Here is a 16,203-nt window from a genome sequence, read left to right on the forward strand (position 1 = left end):
TGGCAAGCTCGGAGGCACCTGGAGACTTACGGGTTCAAGTAACCGACACTCAACACTGCTGAACCAGCACAGCAACAGAGAAGTATTATTTGTTTATTTAAGAGGTAAAGAGACGGGGTAGAGGAGAGAAAAGAGAGGGGTCTTCCATCTTCTGGGTCATTGCACAAAAGTAAGCAACACCAGGGCCAGCCAGGCCAAAGCTGGGAGCTGGAAACTGGCACCGGTGTGGGTGCCAGGAACTCAAGCACTTTAGCCATCACCTTGGCCTCACAAGGTGCCTGTCAGGAAGCTGGAGCTAGGCGGGCAGCCTGGACGCCAGTCCAGGCATTCTGACACAGACGGGGTGTTGTAACCATCCTCTCCACCACAGCGTCAAACATTTAGCCCAAGAAACAGATTTTAAGAGAGGCATTCAGTATACCATTCTTTCTCTTTCTCTTTCTCTTTCTTGATCTCCTTTCAGGGAATATCTAAGCTACACTATGATTTTAGGCAAAAATAGGCAACTTATTTCTATTTTGTTTCTTGTACACACAAAAATAAAGATGCTAGTAGGAGTCTTTAAAATTGCCCTGTGGGGTAGGAGATATAAAGAGCCTGACTGGATTTGGACTGTGCTGTTTAATAACTGTGTGTCCCTAGGCTAATGGCTTTATCTTTCTGAAACACATTGAAAACTTAGATAATGCAAACTGACCTTGAGAGCTAGTCTAAAGCAATACTGTAGGTTCCTCTCTGTGATCTTTGGCTGATAAATGATAGGTTTTCCTTTAGCTTTTCTCTTGGACCTACTGATTGTGAACTTAGTTACCGTTGTAGTCCTCATTTTCTAGTCTTTGAAAAATTTATGACATTGCCACCTACATTAAAATACCATTTTTAGGGGCCAGTGTTGTGGCATAGCAGGCAAAGCCTTCACCTGAAATGTAAGCATCCCATAATGGGTGCCTATTCATGTCCTGGCTGCTCCACTTCCAATCCAGTGCCCTGCTAATGGCCTAAGAAAAGCAGCTGAAGATCACCCAAGTGTTCAGGCCCTGGCCACCCACATGGGAGACTCAGATGAAGCTTCTGGCTTTGGACTGGCTCAGTGCTGGCTGTTGTGGCCATCTGAGGAGTAAACCAGCAAATTCTCTCTCTCTCTCTCGCTTTGTAACTCTGACTTTCAAAATAAATAAATCTTTAAAAATAACTTTTTCAACAGGAAGAGTTCATTTATTTATTTATTTATTTCTTAACTCAGAGCCAGTCTCATTTTTTAAAAAAATATTTATTTATTTATTTATTTGAACGTCAGAGTTACATAGAGAGAAAAGGAGAGGCAGAGAGAGAGAGAGAGAGAGAGGTTTTCCATCTGATGGTTCACTCCCCAACTGGCTGCAATGGCCGGAGCTGCACCAATCTGAAGCCAGGAGCCAGGAGTTTCCTCCAGGTCTTCCCATGTGGGTCCAGGGGCCCAAGGACTTGATTCTTCTTCTACTGCTTTCCCAGATCATAGGAGAGAGCTGGATCAGAAGTAGAGCAGCCGGGACTCGAACTGGCATCCATATTGGATGCTGGCACTGTAGGCGGCAGCTTTAACCACTACACCACAGCGCCAGCCCCAATTATTTTTATTTATATAAAGGCAATAAATTTTATGTATTTTGTATATACAATTTTAAGAGCATTATGATACCCTCACTCTCACCTTTCCTCCTCCTTCTTATTTTTCTTTTAATTTTTGCAATGATATAATTTCAATTTACTGTATAATCACAAATTTAACTCTACACTAAATAAAGAATTCAACCAGTAGAAAGTAGAAAAACCACTGTTCCTGAAGAGTATAGACAAGAGCTATAAACTAATCAAATCTATGTGCTACATTTTTTTGTGCTCTGCATATTATAACCACAAATCAGGGAAAAAATCATATTTGTCTCTTTGGGACTGGCTTATTTCACTAAGTGTAGTGAACTTGAGTTGCATCTGTTTTGTTGCAAAAGACAAAATTTCATTTTTCTTTTTTTTTTAGCTATTTAGGACCTTTTTTGATTCCATATGAATTTTAGGGTCTTTTTTCCTAGATACGAGAAGAACATCTTTGGTATTTTGATTGGGATCACGTTGAATGTGTAAATTGCTTTGGGTAGTGTGGACGTTTTGATGATACTAATTCTTCCAGTCCATGAACATGAAACATTTTTCCTGTTTTTGTGTGTGTCTTCTGTTTCTTTCTTCAGTGTTTTGCAATGCTGGCTGTGATTTGATCATATATTGCCTTGATTGTGTTGGGGTATGTTCCTTTTATACCCAATTTGTTTAAGGTTTTTATTGTGAAAGGGTGTTGTATTTTGTCAGATGCTTCCTCTGCATCTGTTGAGATAATCATATGGTTTTTATTCTTCAGTTTGTTAATGTGATATATCACTTTTATTGATTTGCTTGTGTTGAACCATCCCTGATACCAGGGATAAATCTCACCTGGTCTTGATGAATGATCTTTCTGATGTATTATTGGACTTGATTAGCTTGTCTTTTATTGAAGATTTAAATATTTATTTATTTTGAAAGAGTTACAGAAACAGAGGGAGAGACAGAGATCGTCCATTTACTAGTTTACTCCCCAGATGGCTGCCACAGCCAGCACTGTGTGAGGCTGAAGCAAAAGCCTGGGTACAGGGGCCCAGACACTTGGGCCATCTTCTCTTTTCTTGGGCCATTAGCAGGGAGCTGGATTGGAAGAGAAGCATCTGGGACACAAACCGGCACCCATGTGAGATACCAGGCAATGGCATTACCTGCTATGCCTCAGCACTAGGCCCTTCCCACCATTTTTTTTTTTTAATTTTTAAAATTTAAAAATTAAATCTCTTAATTTCTCTTGGAAGCACAGTAGTTTCTGTAAGGATTTAAGCTCAGTTATGTATTTTCTGTGTATTAAAGGATATTTTAAAGTGGGCATTATAAAGAATTAAGTTTCAGATCCTTTTTTCTAATGTAGTTATATACATTTCAAACATCCCAGTGCCCCCCCCCCCCACAACAGGTGACCACAGTTCATACAGTGTTACACACAATGACATAAAATAATATGATGTGGGGGCCAGCTCTGTGGCTTAGTGGGTAAAGCCTCCACCTGCAGTGCCAGCATCCCATATGGGCGCCAGTTCGAGTCCTAGTTGCTCCACTTCCCATCCAGCTCTCTGCTGTGGCCTGGGAAAGCAGTGGAAGATGGCCCAAGTCCTTGGGCCCCTGCACCCGCGTGGGAGACCTGGAAGAAGCCGCTGTCTCCTGGCTTCAGATGAACGCAGCTCCAGCCATTGCGGTCAATTGGGAAGTGAACCAGTGGATGGAAGACTTCTCTCTCTCTCTGCCTCTCCTATAGCTTTAGTTACCCAAAAATTTGAGACAATGTCCATTATCTTTTTTAAAAGAAATCTGAAATGTGATGTTTATATACATTATTAATCAAGCAACTGAAAAAGTGCTTTGTTCTGTGCCTGCCTTCCACAAGTATTTGTTACACTGACAGTCTGTGTCCAGATTATGCACTGGGGGTAGGGTTGTCGTGGTGGTGAAGTCAGACAGACACGGATACTGTGCGGTGGAGGGAGAGTTGTTGCAAGCGTTCCTCCAGGCTTGTTTTCAAGTTGTGAAGGGGAAGCCCCAGGGGAAGCCAGCCCTCCAGTGGTTCATGGTGTGACGCTGCGTGGAAGCCGTGGCTGCGTCTGGTTTTGTCGCAGTCGAGAAGTCGCAGTAGGGCAAGCGTGTAATGCAGCATACTAGCAAACCCCTTTTATGGAAGCTGTTTCAAATTCGTGCAGTTTCGTCCTAAGCAAAAGCAAAAACAAAAGACGACTCAGTACTGTCACGGTTAGAATAGAGAGCAAAGCAGTCAGTGTAACTCGCGTCCCTCTTAACTTCCAGTGATGCCTGGTTATTTTGTTTATGCCTCTGTGAGCATTAGCCAGTAGAGTGATCACTTCTCGCAGTCTGAGAAGTAGTCTGCTCACAGTTTTCTTGTTGCTGCTGTGTCTGTAGGACGTTCAGTGGACATCATGACTCCCTGTGTAAGGCGGTGCATCACCTAGCAACTGTTGACTGCATTTTCTCCCTGACCAAGGTCGCTAAGCAAGGAAATTACTGCAGGTAATATACTTTTATTTCCCCTCCTTATCGTGCTCTACATGAGATAGCTTTATTCAGTAATCTAAATGTCTTTATTATAAGATACTACAGTTACTGAAGTGTTTTAGACTCTTGGTAAAGCTGACTGTCATACACCTTTAACTTGATTTGAAAATTACTGTCCTACTGAGTGTAATGAAAGCAGATGTCACTGTAAGTCTAGAGATGAAGGTTATATATTTTAATTTTTAAGTTTTTGTGGGTAACACTTCTATGAAGTTTTTTGAGCACTCTTCACTTGTTGTCATTGACTTGGGCACGTTATAATACATTAACTTTATAAAGGTCCTCCTGTCTGATCATGAATGTGATATATTGATTTCACTTGGCAGAACACCTAGGATTTTATTTTAAAATTAATATCACTGGGGCCGGCACTGTGGCTCACTTGGTTAATCCTCCACCTGCGGCGCCAACATCCCATATGGGCACCGGGTTCTAGTACCGGTTGCTCCTCTTCCAGTCCAGCTCTCTGCTGTGGCCCGGGAAGGCAGTGGAGGATGGCCCAAGTGCTTGGGCCCCTGCACCTGCATGGGAGACCAGGAGGAAGCACCTGGCTCCTGGCTTCAGATCGACGCAGCACTGGCCATAGCAGCCATTTGTGGGGTGAACAAACAGAAGGAAGACATTTCTCTCTGTCTCTCTCTCTCTCTCTGTCTATAACTCTATCTGCCAAATAAATAAAATTGAAAAAAATTAATATCACTTACAAATATTTCATTTTTTATAATAAATTCATAACTCACATAGAGAAAACTTCTGTCTTTAAGATTATAGTCTAAAATCCAAAAATGATCCTTTCCTCTTTTTTTTTTTTTTTTTTTTTTGACAGGCAGAGTTAGACAGTGAGAGAAAGAGAGACAGAGAGAAAGATCTTCCTTTTCCATTGGTTCACCCCCCCCAAATGGCCGCTACGGCTGGTGCTGATCCGAAGCCAGGAGCCAGATACTTTTCCTGGTCTCTCATGTGGGTACAGGGCCCAGGCACTTGGGCCATCCTCCACTGCCTTCCTGGGCCACAGCAGAGAGCTGTCCTGGAAGAGGAGCAACCAGGACAGAATCCAGCGCCCCAACAGGGACTAGAACCTGGGGTGTCGGCATCACAGGCGGAGGATTAGCCAAGTGAGCTGCGGCGCCGGCCAGCGATCCTTTCCTTTTAATGTTAAGTGTTTCTCTCCCCAGTGGATGCTTTCAGATTCACTCGGGAGATATTCAAGTCACTTTCTTTGACAAATGTAAGCATCCATTTTTGGAATTTTTATTAGCCAAATATATTTAAGAATAATTTAAGTATTTAGGAATTGAAAAGGTTATTGATAGGATATTATGATGAAAAAGACCAATAAATAGCCAAGGATCTGATAAAAAGATGTACAACCTTAGTAATCAATGGGTGCTAATTAAAAGGAACTGTAACACTATTTACCCACCACGTTGTGAAAAATAAAAAGTTTGGTAATTCTAACTCTAGGTGAGCATATGAAAAATCCACTGTCAGAGCCTGCTGCCAAGAAGGTAAATCAGTACAGCTGCTCTTACCTTTTAGAAATTCCACTTCAGCAGCTTGCTGTAGCTTGGACACGTGGAGACGGGATGGGTCATTCACTGTGGCATTGTTTATTATAGTGAAAAGTGACAGTCTGCATGTTCCGCAGTGGAGTGACTAACTCATCTATACAACACCTTTAGCAGGATGCTGAAAACCTGGCAGGAAATGTTCTTCGTTGTCAGTTCACCGTATCATAGAGGTCTGTCTGGTGGGCCTAATTTCAGCTGCTTAAAGGCCTTCCAAAGGGCAAAGAAAAAAATTACCTTTTCTTTGTTTGAAAAAGTAGAATAAGACTTATATGTGGGTCCATTGGACCCTTTATACATGTGCAATGCGTTTTGAGATCCTCAGTGAGCTTATCTCTCCTTTATCTTGAGACATTTTCTGATTTTATTATCTAGGAATTATTTCAACATTGGTTGTCAGTTATTCCAACTGTATTACAAGAGACTAAAAGGGCAAGCAAGCTGGAGGGTGGTGGCGTGAGAGCCAGGGGAGAGTCGCTGTCGCGTCCTCCTTCCCCTTCCTGTACTGCCCGGAGTAGTTCCTGCTCTTTCCCGAGGTGTACATGAGAAGCGCAGACGCCACCCTGGTGGTCTGCATCCGACTTCAATTGAACAGAATTCTTCATTCTTCACCCATAGCAGCCGCGAGGAAGCACAGTGCACGGCAGACATTTTTGCGTTGCCAGGTTAATGAGATGATGAGGGTGGAGAGCAGGGTAGCAGTGCTGTGGTTGCTAGGGGTGGTGGTGGTGGGGTTTCTGTGTAAGCAGAGCCTGACACGGAATGCTCACAGGACAGGGCCTGCAGGACTGGCCTCAGACTTGCAGGGGACACCTGAAGACTGTGTTTGCTGGAGCAGAGTGAGATGTCTCGTTCCTCTCCACCTAGCCATTCCACAGGAAGCGTTTCCTGCTCGGTGCTCGGTGACAAGACCCTGGACCATCTTGTGCTAAAAGACATCTGATGATAACTCTTCTGCCTTTGGTTACATTTATTCATGAAAACGTACTTGATATATTTTGTAGGTGGACAGACAGCATTGTGATAGAGAACAGATGATGTAGAAACAAAAGGCTTCATGTGATTTAGTATTCTCACTGGTGTTTATACATCTGTGAATGAAAACGGTTTGCAATTATGGAGCAAAAACGGTTATCTTTAAGGAAGCTATGAGCTTTAAAAGATTTCAAAAACTTCTTCAACTGTTTTATTTTTGTCAGTGCAAGTGTTAGAACAACAGAAATAATGAGCTGAAACCTATTAGACATGTATTGAGATTTACAGTTTACTGTTTATAAATAAATGTGTTCCTGGTGCCTGCGAGACAGAGGATGAGAATTATATTCACAGCACGTTGCCCATTCCAGGTATCCTTGCCTTGAAAACCAGGAAGATACAGAATAAAAATTTGAGGTTTGTTTATATTCTTACTAAAATTTGTTCTGAGTTTGACTTTCTTTATATATCCCTTCATTCTCACTTTTGTAAAGTTATTACTAAAATTACTTTAAGATATTAAAAGAGTTCATTGTACTTTGATGAAATCTATTTTTTTCATGTACTGAGGATTAAAAGAAACTATTGAGTTAAAAAGGAAATAGTTGAGGAATGAAATAATTATAGTGTGCTTCCATTTTTTTAAAATAGAAATCACAGCCAGTAGGATGCACATTTAAACAAAATAGATGGAGGAAGGTTGGGAAGGGTGTACACCGAACCCTTCTCAGTGGTAGCCCCTTGGGAGGAGATGGAGAGTGGGGCCCAGATGGGTTTGGGAATAAAGCTAAAATTATAGGTGGAAATAGATATAAGAACAGTAAGGCACAAATACAATTTCCATATCAAAAAGACGAAAGATGCCAAAGACTATAGAAAGATACTTCAGTTAAACAGGACATGACAATGTTCAGTCATTCTAAGTCCAACACATAATATAGTTTATATTAGTGTGACAAGTGAATCTAGCAGCAGTTTCACATGATTTCCTTTATTATGCTCATTTAAACAGCAGTAATATGGTCTGAACCGTTACCTCTGCTGATGAAGATGCTGGCTTGATCTTTGGCTGTAATTGAAAATGGGAAGAGGATGTGTGAAGGTGGACCCCGTGGCGGAGCTGTCCTGAAACTGCTGGTGTCTGGGCTGCAGTGCGCTCTGATGAATACTGCTGGGCTTCCCAGTTCCTATTTTATAGTTAAAATGGGACTTTCATGTTCAAAGCCTTATTCCAGACGTAATAGCAAGTTAACATCTGTGTTTAAGGCTTTGCTGTCTGTTTACAGATTGGATACTGAGAACTTCTCATGCCATCTTAGAGACTGTTTCGGTGCCTCATAACTCAAAGCCTGCTTCCTTTTGCAGACCAGCTCTACAAGAAGAAAGGAAAATCATAATAAAAAATGGAAGGCATCCTGTGATTGATGTGTTGCTCGGCGAGCAGGATCAGTACGTTCCCAATAGTACGAATCTGTCAGTAAGTACCTTGTTACGCCAGAAGTATGCAGACAGGGATAACAGTGATTCTGAACTGCTTAGTACCAAGTAGATGTTTTTATAAGTAAAAATGAGCCATGTCTTAATTCAGATAGACTAATTAGATTAAATAGTCTAATCCTGGGCATGGTTTTAGGTTCACCACCAACTATGAAAGTGGTGCTATTGCCAGTGAAAGATTATTCATAGATGGAAAGATTTAGGAAGAGTGTTCAGAGATGAGGAAGGGGCTGATTTCACTTGCATGCTGAATTAGGAAAATTGCAGTTTTTAAACCTTAGAAGATCAAGTACATAAGCCACAGAGTGTTGATTGAAGCTGAGGAAGAAATGAAACCTGTGGCAGGGCCGGCACGTTACATGCAGTTACATCGTCAAAACTAAAGCAGCCACCAGAGTGGTGAGGAAGCATTTCATCAGTGATACTGTGGCAATAAGCAGACAAGCAGTGTGAATGGAACTCGGCTGTGGACTGTGCAGAAGTGACTGGGCATTTTATTTTATTTAATTGTTAATGTTTTATTTTTAGTTGAGAGGCAAATTGAGAGAGAATGGATTCCTTGCTGCTGATTCATTTCTTAAATGCCCACAATAGCTGGGCCAGAACTGGGAGCTAAGAACTCAATCTGTGTTTCCCACCTGGGCAGCAGGGACCAGGACCCACTGCCTCACAGGATTTGCATGAGCAGGAAGCTGAAATCAGGGCTGAACGGGGGCGTGAACCCAGCACTCTGGTATGGGATGTGGACTTCCCAACCTGCATCTTAACCACTGTGTTAAATCCACCGCTCTAAAAGGGGGGCTGCGGTGACGTTGTGGCATAGTGGGTTAAGTTGCCTCCTACAATGCCATCATCCATCCAGCTCCCTGCTGATGTGCCTGGGAAAGAGCAGAAGATGGCTCAAGTGCTTGGGCCCCTGCACACACGTGGACGACTATGACAAAGCTCTTCGCTCCTGACTGGGGCCTATCTAGCCCTGTCCATTGCAGCCATCTGGGGAGTGAACCAGTGGATGGAAGCTCGCTCTCTCTCTCTCTCTCTCTCTCTCTCTCTCTATCTCTGGCTTTCAAATAAGTGGATTGTTCATGGTTCTTGGTGGGGCAAGTGAGAGCATCACTCGTGCTCAGGGTCTGCAGTTCCGTAGGCCAACGTGTGGCCTAGTTGAAACCAGGACTTGGAGAAGCTGAGCAGAGTTTGGTCAGAGATGCGTTGTCCGCCTGGAGTGAAATAGACTGGTGATGGGCTCAAGAATGAACATGGAGGCGGTTATCATGAAGGGAGAGAAAGTGTGTCAGAGGGTGAGAAGCCTTGCTGTAAGTCTGCAGCGGTGGTATTCTGGGAGTTGGCCAGACCCCAGGTGTGGCTCTGGAGGGTGGGGAGCGGGGAGCGGCAGGTCTGTGGAGAGGAGATCAGGGGAGGGAGCTTAGGAAAGGGTTGTTTGTGTGAACGCTGAGTCATCTGATGGGACAGCGGGATCTGTCATGAAAGATGACAGTAACCCAAGAATGGAGCTGCTGACCCGCACGTGTGAAGGTTCTGCAGGGAGGCTGAGCAGGCCAGGCCCTGAAGGAACAAGGATGACTTCCTACCCTGAAGGGCACGGCTTAGATGGGACAGAAAGCTCAGCTCCACCAACCAGAGGGCCGCAGGGGGTAACCCTGAGCCAGGTGTGAGCCACGTGCGTGGAGAAAATGTTAAGCCAGGGGTTAGAAGCATAGACAGAGGAGTGTTTGGCAGTTTTTCTGAGGACAGTGTGACAGATCTGAGATGCTGGGGAGCATTAGAGAGTCAGTACAAAGTGAAGCAGCCCAGAAGTGCCGAGTCAGTACAGAGTAGTGTTCCAGCCTGCCTGGGAGCGGGGTGACAAGTTGATTTTCATCTCTTACAAAATACAAGGATACTGCGAAACATTTGAGGAAAATGGAATTAAAAGGTAAATTTATTTTGGTGCAGAAAATTTGAAATTCATGTGAGAAGTTTGTGGAAAATTCGTATTATGCAAAAGCTGTGCTTGAATTTCAAAAACTTTTTGTACTGAAATTTCATCTTTTAATTCCGTCCTCCATGAAGTACCCTTGTATGATCTGTGTCTTAGCCGGTCTGGGCTGCTGCAACCAAGTTCCGCAGACTGGGCAGCAGTGACAACGGGAATCTGCCGCAGACCCAGCTTCCAGCTTCTCGCCGTGGCCCCCTGGGGTGGCTGGAGGGAGGGCGCTCTCCCAGGCTTCATGACGAGTCCCGACCCAAGACCCCACCTCCCAGGACTGCCCTCCTAAGGGGTGGGGACTTCAGCATGTGCACTGTGAGGGATTCAGGACCTGAGCCCTGTAAACGGGTTCATTGCTATTCAGAAGTTTGTGCACTACTGAACGCCCATGGGAGAGCTCCTGTAAGAATGGTAGGATATAGCTTTTCTCACATAATTATAAGTAATCTAAATTAATATTCAATAGCTTTTTTATATTTGATTTGTGACTTAAAGATCATTTCCAATTACTGTTCCCATGCCCATCAGCTTGATCCCACATATGCCATCCTTGACATTGATATTTTTCCCTATCCTTTTTAATTCTATTTTCCCCTCTTGATTTTCGAAAGTACATAATATGTTTTGATGATGCAAAATTTGAGAAATTAAAATAGGCTTCTGTCTAATTACAAGGATGGTTTTAAGAAATATTGAGCTCTTATATTTGAATCTTCGCACAGTAAATGGGGTGATGTTTTTGTAGCAGGCACTTCAGAATATTCCAGAATATTCATTTGTTTTACATTTGCTTTTTCTAACTTGAGTAGGAGTTGATGTAGAACTGTTGCTATGGTGAAGTGCATTCTATTTTTCAGGGTATAAATTTATATATAGGGATAGTGTTGAGAAAGATCTTACTATGCGGAATTCAATTTTAAGTATAGAATGGCTGTTAATTATAAAATATACCCGGAAAATAATTTCTTCAGTTAAGTGGCCTTGTTGCTTTTGATAATCATGTAATTTTAAGAAACAGTTTTTCATACATATAAATTTTAGGTAGGCTTCTCTGGATTCAGTATTTTATAAGTGATTACGTTCTTTCTGAACAAGCCTGCTTTCTGCCCACTTTCACTCTTGCAGTTTTAAGAATGCTCCATATACCCCCTCTTCTGTTGTTCCCCCCAGCTGACTACCTGAGCCAAGTGCTGTCCAGCCCCTCCCCTGCAGGCAGGCCATGGCTCTGCCACACCCATGTGGAGTTGGTCCCTTACTTCCCACCACATTGGACTTTGTTTTTGTTTGTTTGTTTGTTTGTTTGTTTGTTTTTTGACAGGCAGAGTTAGACAGTGAGAGAGAGACAGAGAGAAAGGTCTCCCTTCCGTTGGTTCACCCCCCACATGGCTGCTGCTGCCGGTGCGCTGTGCCAATCCGAAGCCAGGAGCCAGGTGCTTCCTCTTGGTCTCTCATGCAGGTGCAGGGCCCAAGGACTTGGGCCATCCTTCACTGTCCTCCCAGGCCACAGCAGAGAGCTGGACTGGAAGAGGAGCAATCAGGACAGAATCCAGCGCCCCATCCGGGACTAGAACCCGGGGTGCCGGCGCTGCAGGCGGAGGATGAGCCTAGTGAGCTGCTGCACTGGCCCACATTGGACTTCTTACAGTTCCCAAGTTGCTGTGCCTCTGGGACTTGGCTGATGGAGTTCTCCCTGCCTAGAGTGTGGCCTGTCTCCACACTGTGCCTCACACCCCCGATGACCCCCAAGGCCCTCTGTGCAGCTCCCGCTTGTTCTTCCTGTCTCATCTTGGGCACCGCAGCCTTCCCACATCAAGGCCACACAGCACCTCCCTGTGTGCTTCTCCTTCTCAGCACTTGCCCTGCTGACTTGTCCCTGCCCTCCCTCTGTCCCCAGCAGCCCCACGCTTGAAGGGAGTTGACAGTGGTCACAGTTGTCCGGCACACAGCAGCCTCCCAGGCAGGTTCACTCCAGCAGTGAGGAGTCAGCACACGCCACCTTGTGCCCTCCACAGCTCACTGTTAACTTTGCCTTTTTTTTTTTTTCCTTTACAGGCTTGCTTTTTAGGACATGTGTGGGGATTTCACTGTTGGCAGAATAATTGTGCTGTAGAACTGGAGGGAAATGAGGGGCCACCCAGTCAGTGTAAGAGCCCCTTCATCTTTGAGAGGAATCTAAGGCCCCTAAGGGGAAGTGATCTGGCAAGGGCTCCTCCCTGGGTAGTGCTGAGTGACTTCCCACAACAGCAGTGTGTTCTAAGAAGCCCTGCTTCTTCCTTTTCACGTAGCAGCACACGTGGAAAATGCTGATAGTGTGGTGGCACACTGGAATAGGGGGAGTGGGACAGGGTGCCACAGGAGGCTGGCCAGGGGCTGTAGCTGCCCCCCATCACTAAGTGCTAGGGGTCAGCAACCTGGCACCCCTGTGGCCTTGCAAAGCCACCCGAGACAAGTGCTTGAGAAACTCCCAGACGGTGCTGTGGCCTTCAGCCTCCCACAGCCGTTTGTCTACTGAGCCACTGACCTCTAGCTGAGAGCTTTAGACCGAACTCAAAGTTGGGGTTTTAGTTTGTTTGTGGAGGTTTTTATCCATAATATAAGTACAAATATCCAAGTTATTGGCAAGGGGAAAGGAGAAGCAAAGATAATGGCTTCTCAATTTGGGAGTGAAGAAAATGTGGCAGAGGTGGAGAGCAGTGGTTCCCAGGAAGCCTCTGAACCCTTGGGCCTCTCCTCAAGGGTGTCCCCATCCCAGAGTTCTGGGGGGGCAGGGCACACTCTGGGGTCCTGGTGAGAGTCCCTCCTCCCAAGGTCAAGAAGGGCCCGAGGCACTTTGGTCCGTAGTGGAGTGTGTGCCACAAAGCAGGCGCTCACATACTTGTTACACGGATGCATGCCTGGAGCTGGTAAAGACGAGGGAAGTCTCCCCAGGTTCTCCTCTCCTCCCGTACAGTGCTCCTAGGTTCTCCAGGCAAACCTGCTTTGGCTGTGTCTGAGCTAGCAGTAAGGCTACCTATAGAAATACCCCTTGGCTTTTCACTGTTGCTACCTAATTAGCACGCTGAACAGCAATAATGCGTATCAGAATGTGTGCCTGTGCTTACTCTTAGTAAGTCCATAGTCAGATTATTCTCACTGGTTGTGCTGTGGATGCGGTGATCGGAACATGAAACCAAGAATGAAAACGAGGGAATTCCTAATGGCAAAAAAGCAGTGGATTCTGTCACTGCTTTCCTCTGGTGCCCACCCTTCCTGCCTCAGCAACAGGGAGCTAGCGAGGGGCGTTCAAAAGGGAGTCTCGCCCCTCTGCTGCTGTCTCGCTTCCTGTCCCTTCCTCGTCTCTGTTGACCAAACTCCTGCTCATCCAACAAGATGCCTTTCCCGCCTTGGGGCCAGCACCGTCACTGTGGCCAGGAGTGGTCTCCTCCTTTTCCAGCGCTGTGTTCTGTTTTACAGATTCTCATCACGTACTGCTTTCAGTGCGTTGTGGTGACAGCAGATGTGAGTTTGAGCCTTGCTCTGCTGGTGTTTCCCACCTCTTGAGTCGGCCCCTCACCTGCCGGGCCTCTGCTTCCTCCTCGGTGTGGCGAGCTGTTGGACTGGGTGATGGTCAGCTCTCACGTGGGTCGGCATCTCCCCTGGGCATCTCAGCACGTGACCTGTGTGCTGAGTCGTCTCGTGCTTCTTGCTCTCTGCCTGTCTCGGCCTTGGGGAGAACAGGGCAAAGGTTTGCCCGAGAGCTTGTCCGGAGGAGGCTTTCGCTTGGAGTCTCTCATTGCAGCCTGCTGTTGGTTGACATTGTTTGGGGAAAAATTTTCTTTGAAACTGCCAAACTTTTTGTGACTATTGTAAAAATAGTTCTTCCAGAATTCTTTCAAGATAGATATCAGTAACCGTGCCTGTCAGGGAAGAAAGCGCTGTCTGCAGAAGGTTAGCAGTTGCTCAGGTCTCGGAACAGCATCTGAGTTTTGGTGGGCTGCTTTTTCCCCTACTGTGCCTCTCCTGACGTCAGGGATCTGATGGCTGATTTACAGCTGAGACACCTGCACCCAGCGCTGGACTCAAGGCCCCTGAGCTAGCACAACTCTTCTCTTATTTAGCAGTGACTGATTTCTTGTCGTTGAGCCAGGGTCCACTGAGAGACATCAGTCAGAGGCTGCACTTCACTGACATCCCAGTCCTGCTGTCTTGATGGGCAGGCCTCTGTTTCCTCACCTGTGAAATGGGAATACAGAGTTACGAGAATTCCCCTCTGAGAACTGAATGAGATGATGCTTGTGGGGTCATGAGCGCAGGGCCTTGAGTGTTCCTGCTGACTTGATGGCAGTACCTCAAGGTTTACCTCTCATTTTTCCATCTTCTCTTCCCCGTGGAAAATGGCATTAAATGTGGTCTCAAAATTGGCTTCAGTGTTTAGATAAAACACTGAGATCTTAGAGACTGATGCCTGTTGAGACACTGACAGTACTCAGGTAAAGCTTGGGAGCGTGTCCTTCAGTCCTCACAAGATTCGTCAACAGTTCACTTGAGGTGCCACCTGGAGCTTGCTTGCTGACATCCATTCGTCTGTCTGTCCATCCATCCATCCATCCATTCATCCATCCATCCATCCGTCTGTCATAGCTCTAGTTTCTTGAGAGCTTGTTCTGTCTATGGCCTCGTGCCTGGTACCTAGCGCAGGTGTAGGCACTGTCTGGGTCAGCCCTGTTGGATGTCCAGTAACTTCAGTAAGGGGAAAGGTAGTTCTTCCAGCCTGAGAATCTGACTACTGTTAGAATGTTTACTCAGACCAGTCAGTCGGTCTGCCAGATAGATTTGATGTGTCTTTTGTTTTTCTTTTCTAAAGGTTTATTTATTTATTTGAAAGTCACAGTTGCAGAGAGAAAGAGAGGAGACAGAGAGAGTTAGTCTTCCATCTACCGATTCACTCCCCAAGTGGCCACAATGTGGGTAACAGGGGCCCAAGTACTTGGAGCCATTTTCTGCTGCCTTTTATCTCCCAGGCCATTAGCAGGGAGCTGAGTTGGAAGTGGAGCAGCCAGGACTTGAACCAGCGCCCATATGGGATGCCGGGAGTCACAGGTGGCTGCTTTTTACCACTATACCACACACCATCCCCTGTTGTGTCTTTATTATCTGGGAGACTTTGGTGTTTGGTGCCTCACATATGCATGATTCTTGCTAAAAGATAGGTAAGCACATTTAATAAGTGAGATTTCTTTATCGTTTTCTTACTGTGCCATTTTGAGAACTGTAGAGGAAAAGGGAGTTATACGTGGGGTCCTCACAAAGGTCATGGAAATGAATATTATGAGAAAGCTACATGGACTTGAGAGTGTTTTGCACTAAAATAACTTTGTCTTAATTCCATTTTTTAAATTCAGTTTTTTTTAAAAAAGCCATTTATTTATTTTCATTGTATTTGAAAGAGAGACAAAGATCTTTCATTTGCTGGTTCACTATCCAGATAGCTACAAGAGCCAGGGTTGGGCCACGCCGAAACAAGGAGCCCAGAGCTGCATCGAGGTCTCCCACATGAGCGGCAGGGATCCAGGAACTTGAGCCATAGGCCACTGCCTCCCAAGATGCACGTTAGCACGAGTTAAAGTGGAAGCAGTGGGCTGGGGCTCAGCCAGGCTCTTCAATACGGGGTGCAGGCACCCCGGGTAGTGACTTAACTGCTGGGCCAGGTGCTTGTTACAATTTTATTTGAGAGGCAGTGAGACAGAGAGGGAGCCCCCATGTACTGGGTAGCTCCCCATATGCCCACAGCGTCTAGAACTAGGCCTAGAGCAAAGAACTCAACCCTGGCCTACCACATGGGTGGCAGGAACTACCTGAGTCATCGCACTGCCTGCCCCGGTCTGTGTTGGCAGAAAGCTGGAGTTGCGTATTGAACCCAGGTATTCTCATACAGGATGCAGGTATCCCAGATGACCTAATGCCTATACCTAGAATTTTGTACAGGTGGAACTGGCAGCTCAAAATGTTCATAGCAGA

At 45.4% G+C, this 16,203-nt stretch overlaps 1 protein-coding gene across 1 annotated transcript in view; it reads left to right on the top strand.

Moving 5' to 3' along the window:
- MSH3 (mutS homolog 3) overlaps positions 1–16,203 on the top strand; it is a 175,942-nt gene that overhangs the window by 109,194 nt on the left and 50,545 nt on the right. The window contains exons 18-19 of the mRNA XM_070056340.1: positions 4,027–4,134; positions 8,088–8,199. Of these exons, the coding sequence (XP_069912441.1) occupies positions 4,027–4,134; positions 8,088–8,199 (220 nt within the window). The remainder of the gene's footprint in view (positions 1–4,026; positions 4,135–8,087; positions 8,200–16,203) is intronic.

The sequence above is a fragment of the Oryctolagus cuniculus genome, chromosome 14 (genome assembly GCF_964237555.1).
Source record: "Oryctolagus cuniculus chromosome 14, mOryCun1.1, whole genome shotgun sequence".
NCBI lineage: Eukaryota > Metazoa > Chordata > Mammalia > Lagomorpha > Leporidae > Oryctolagus > Oryctolagus cuniculus.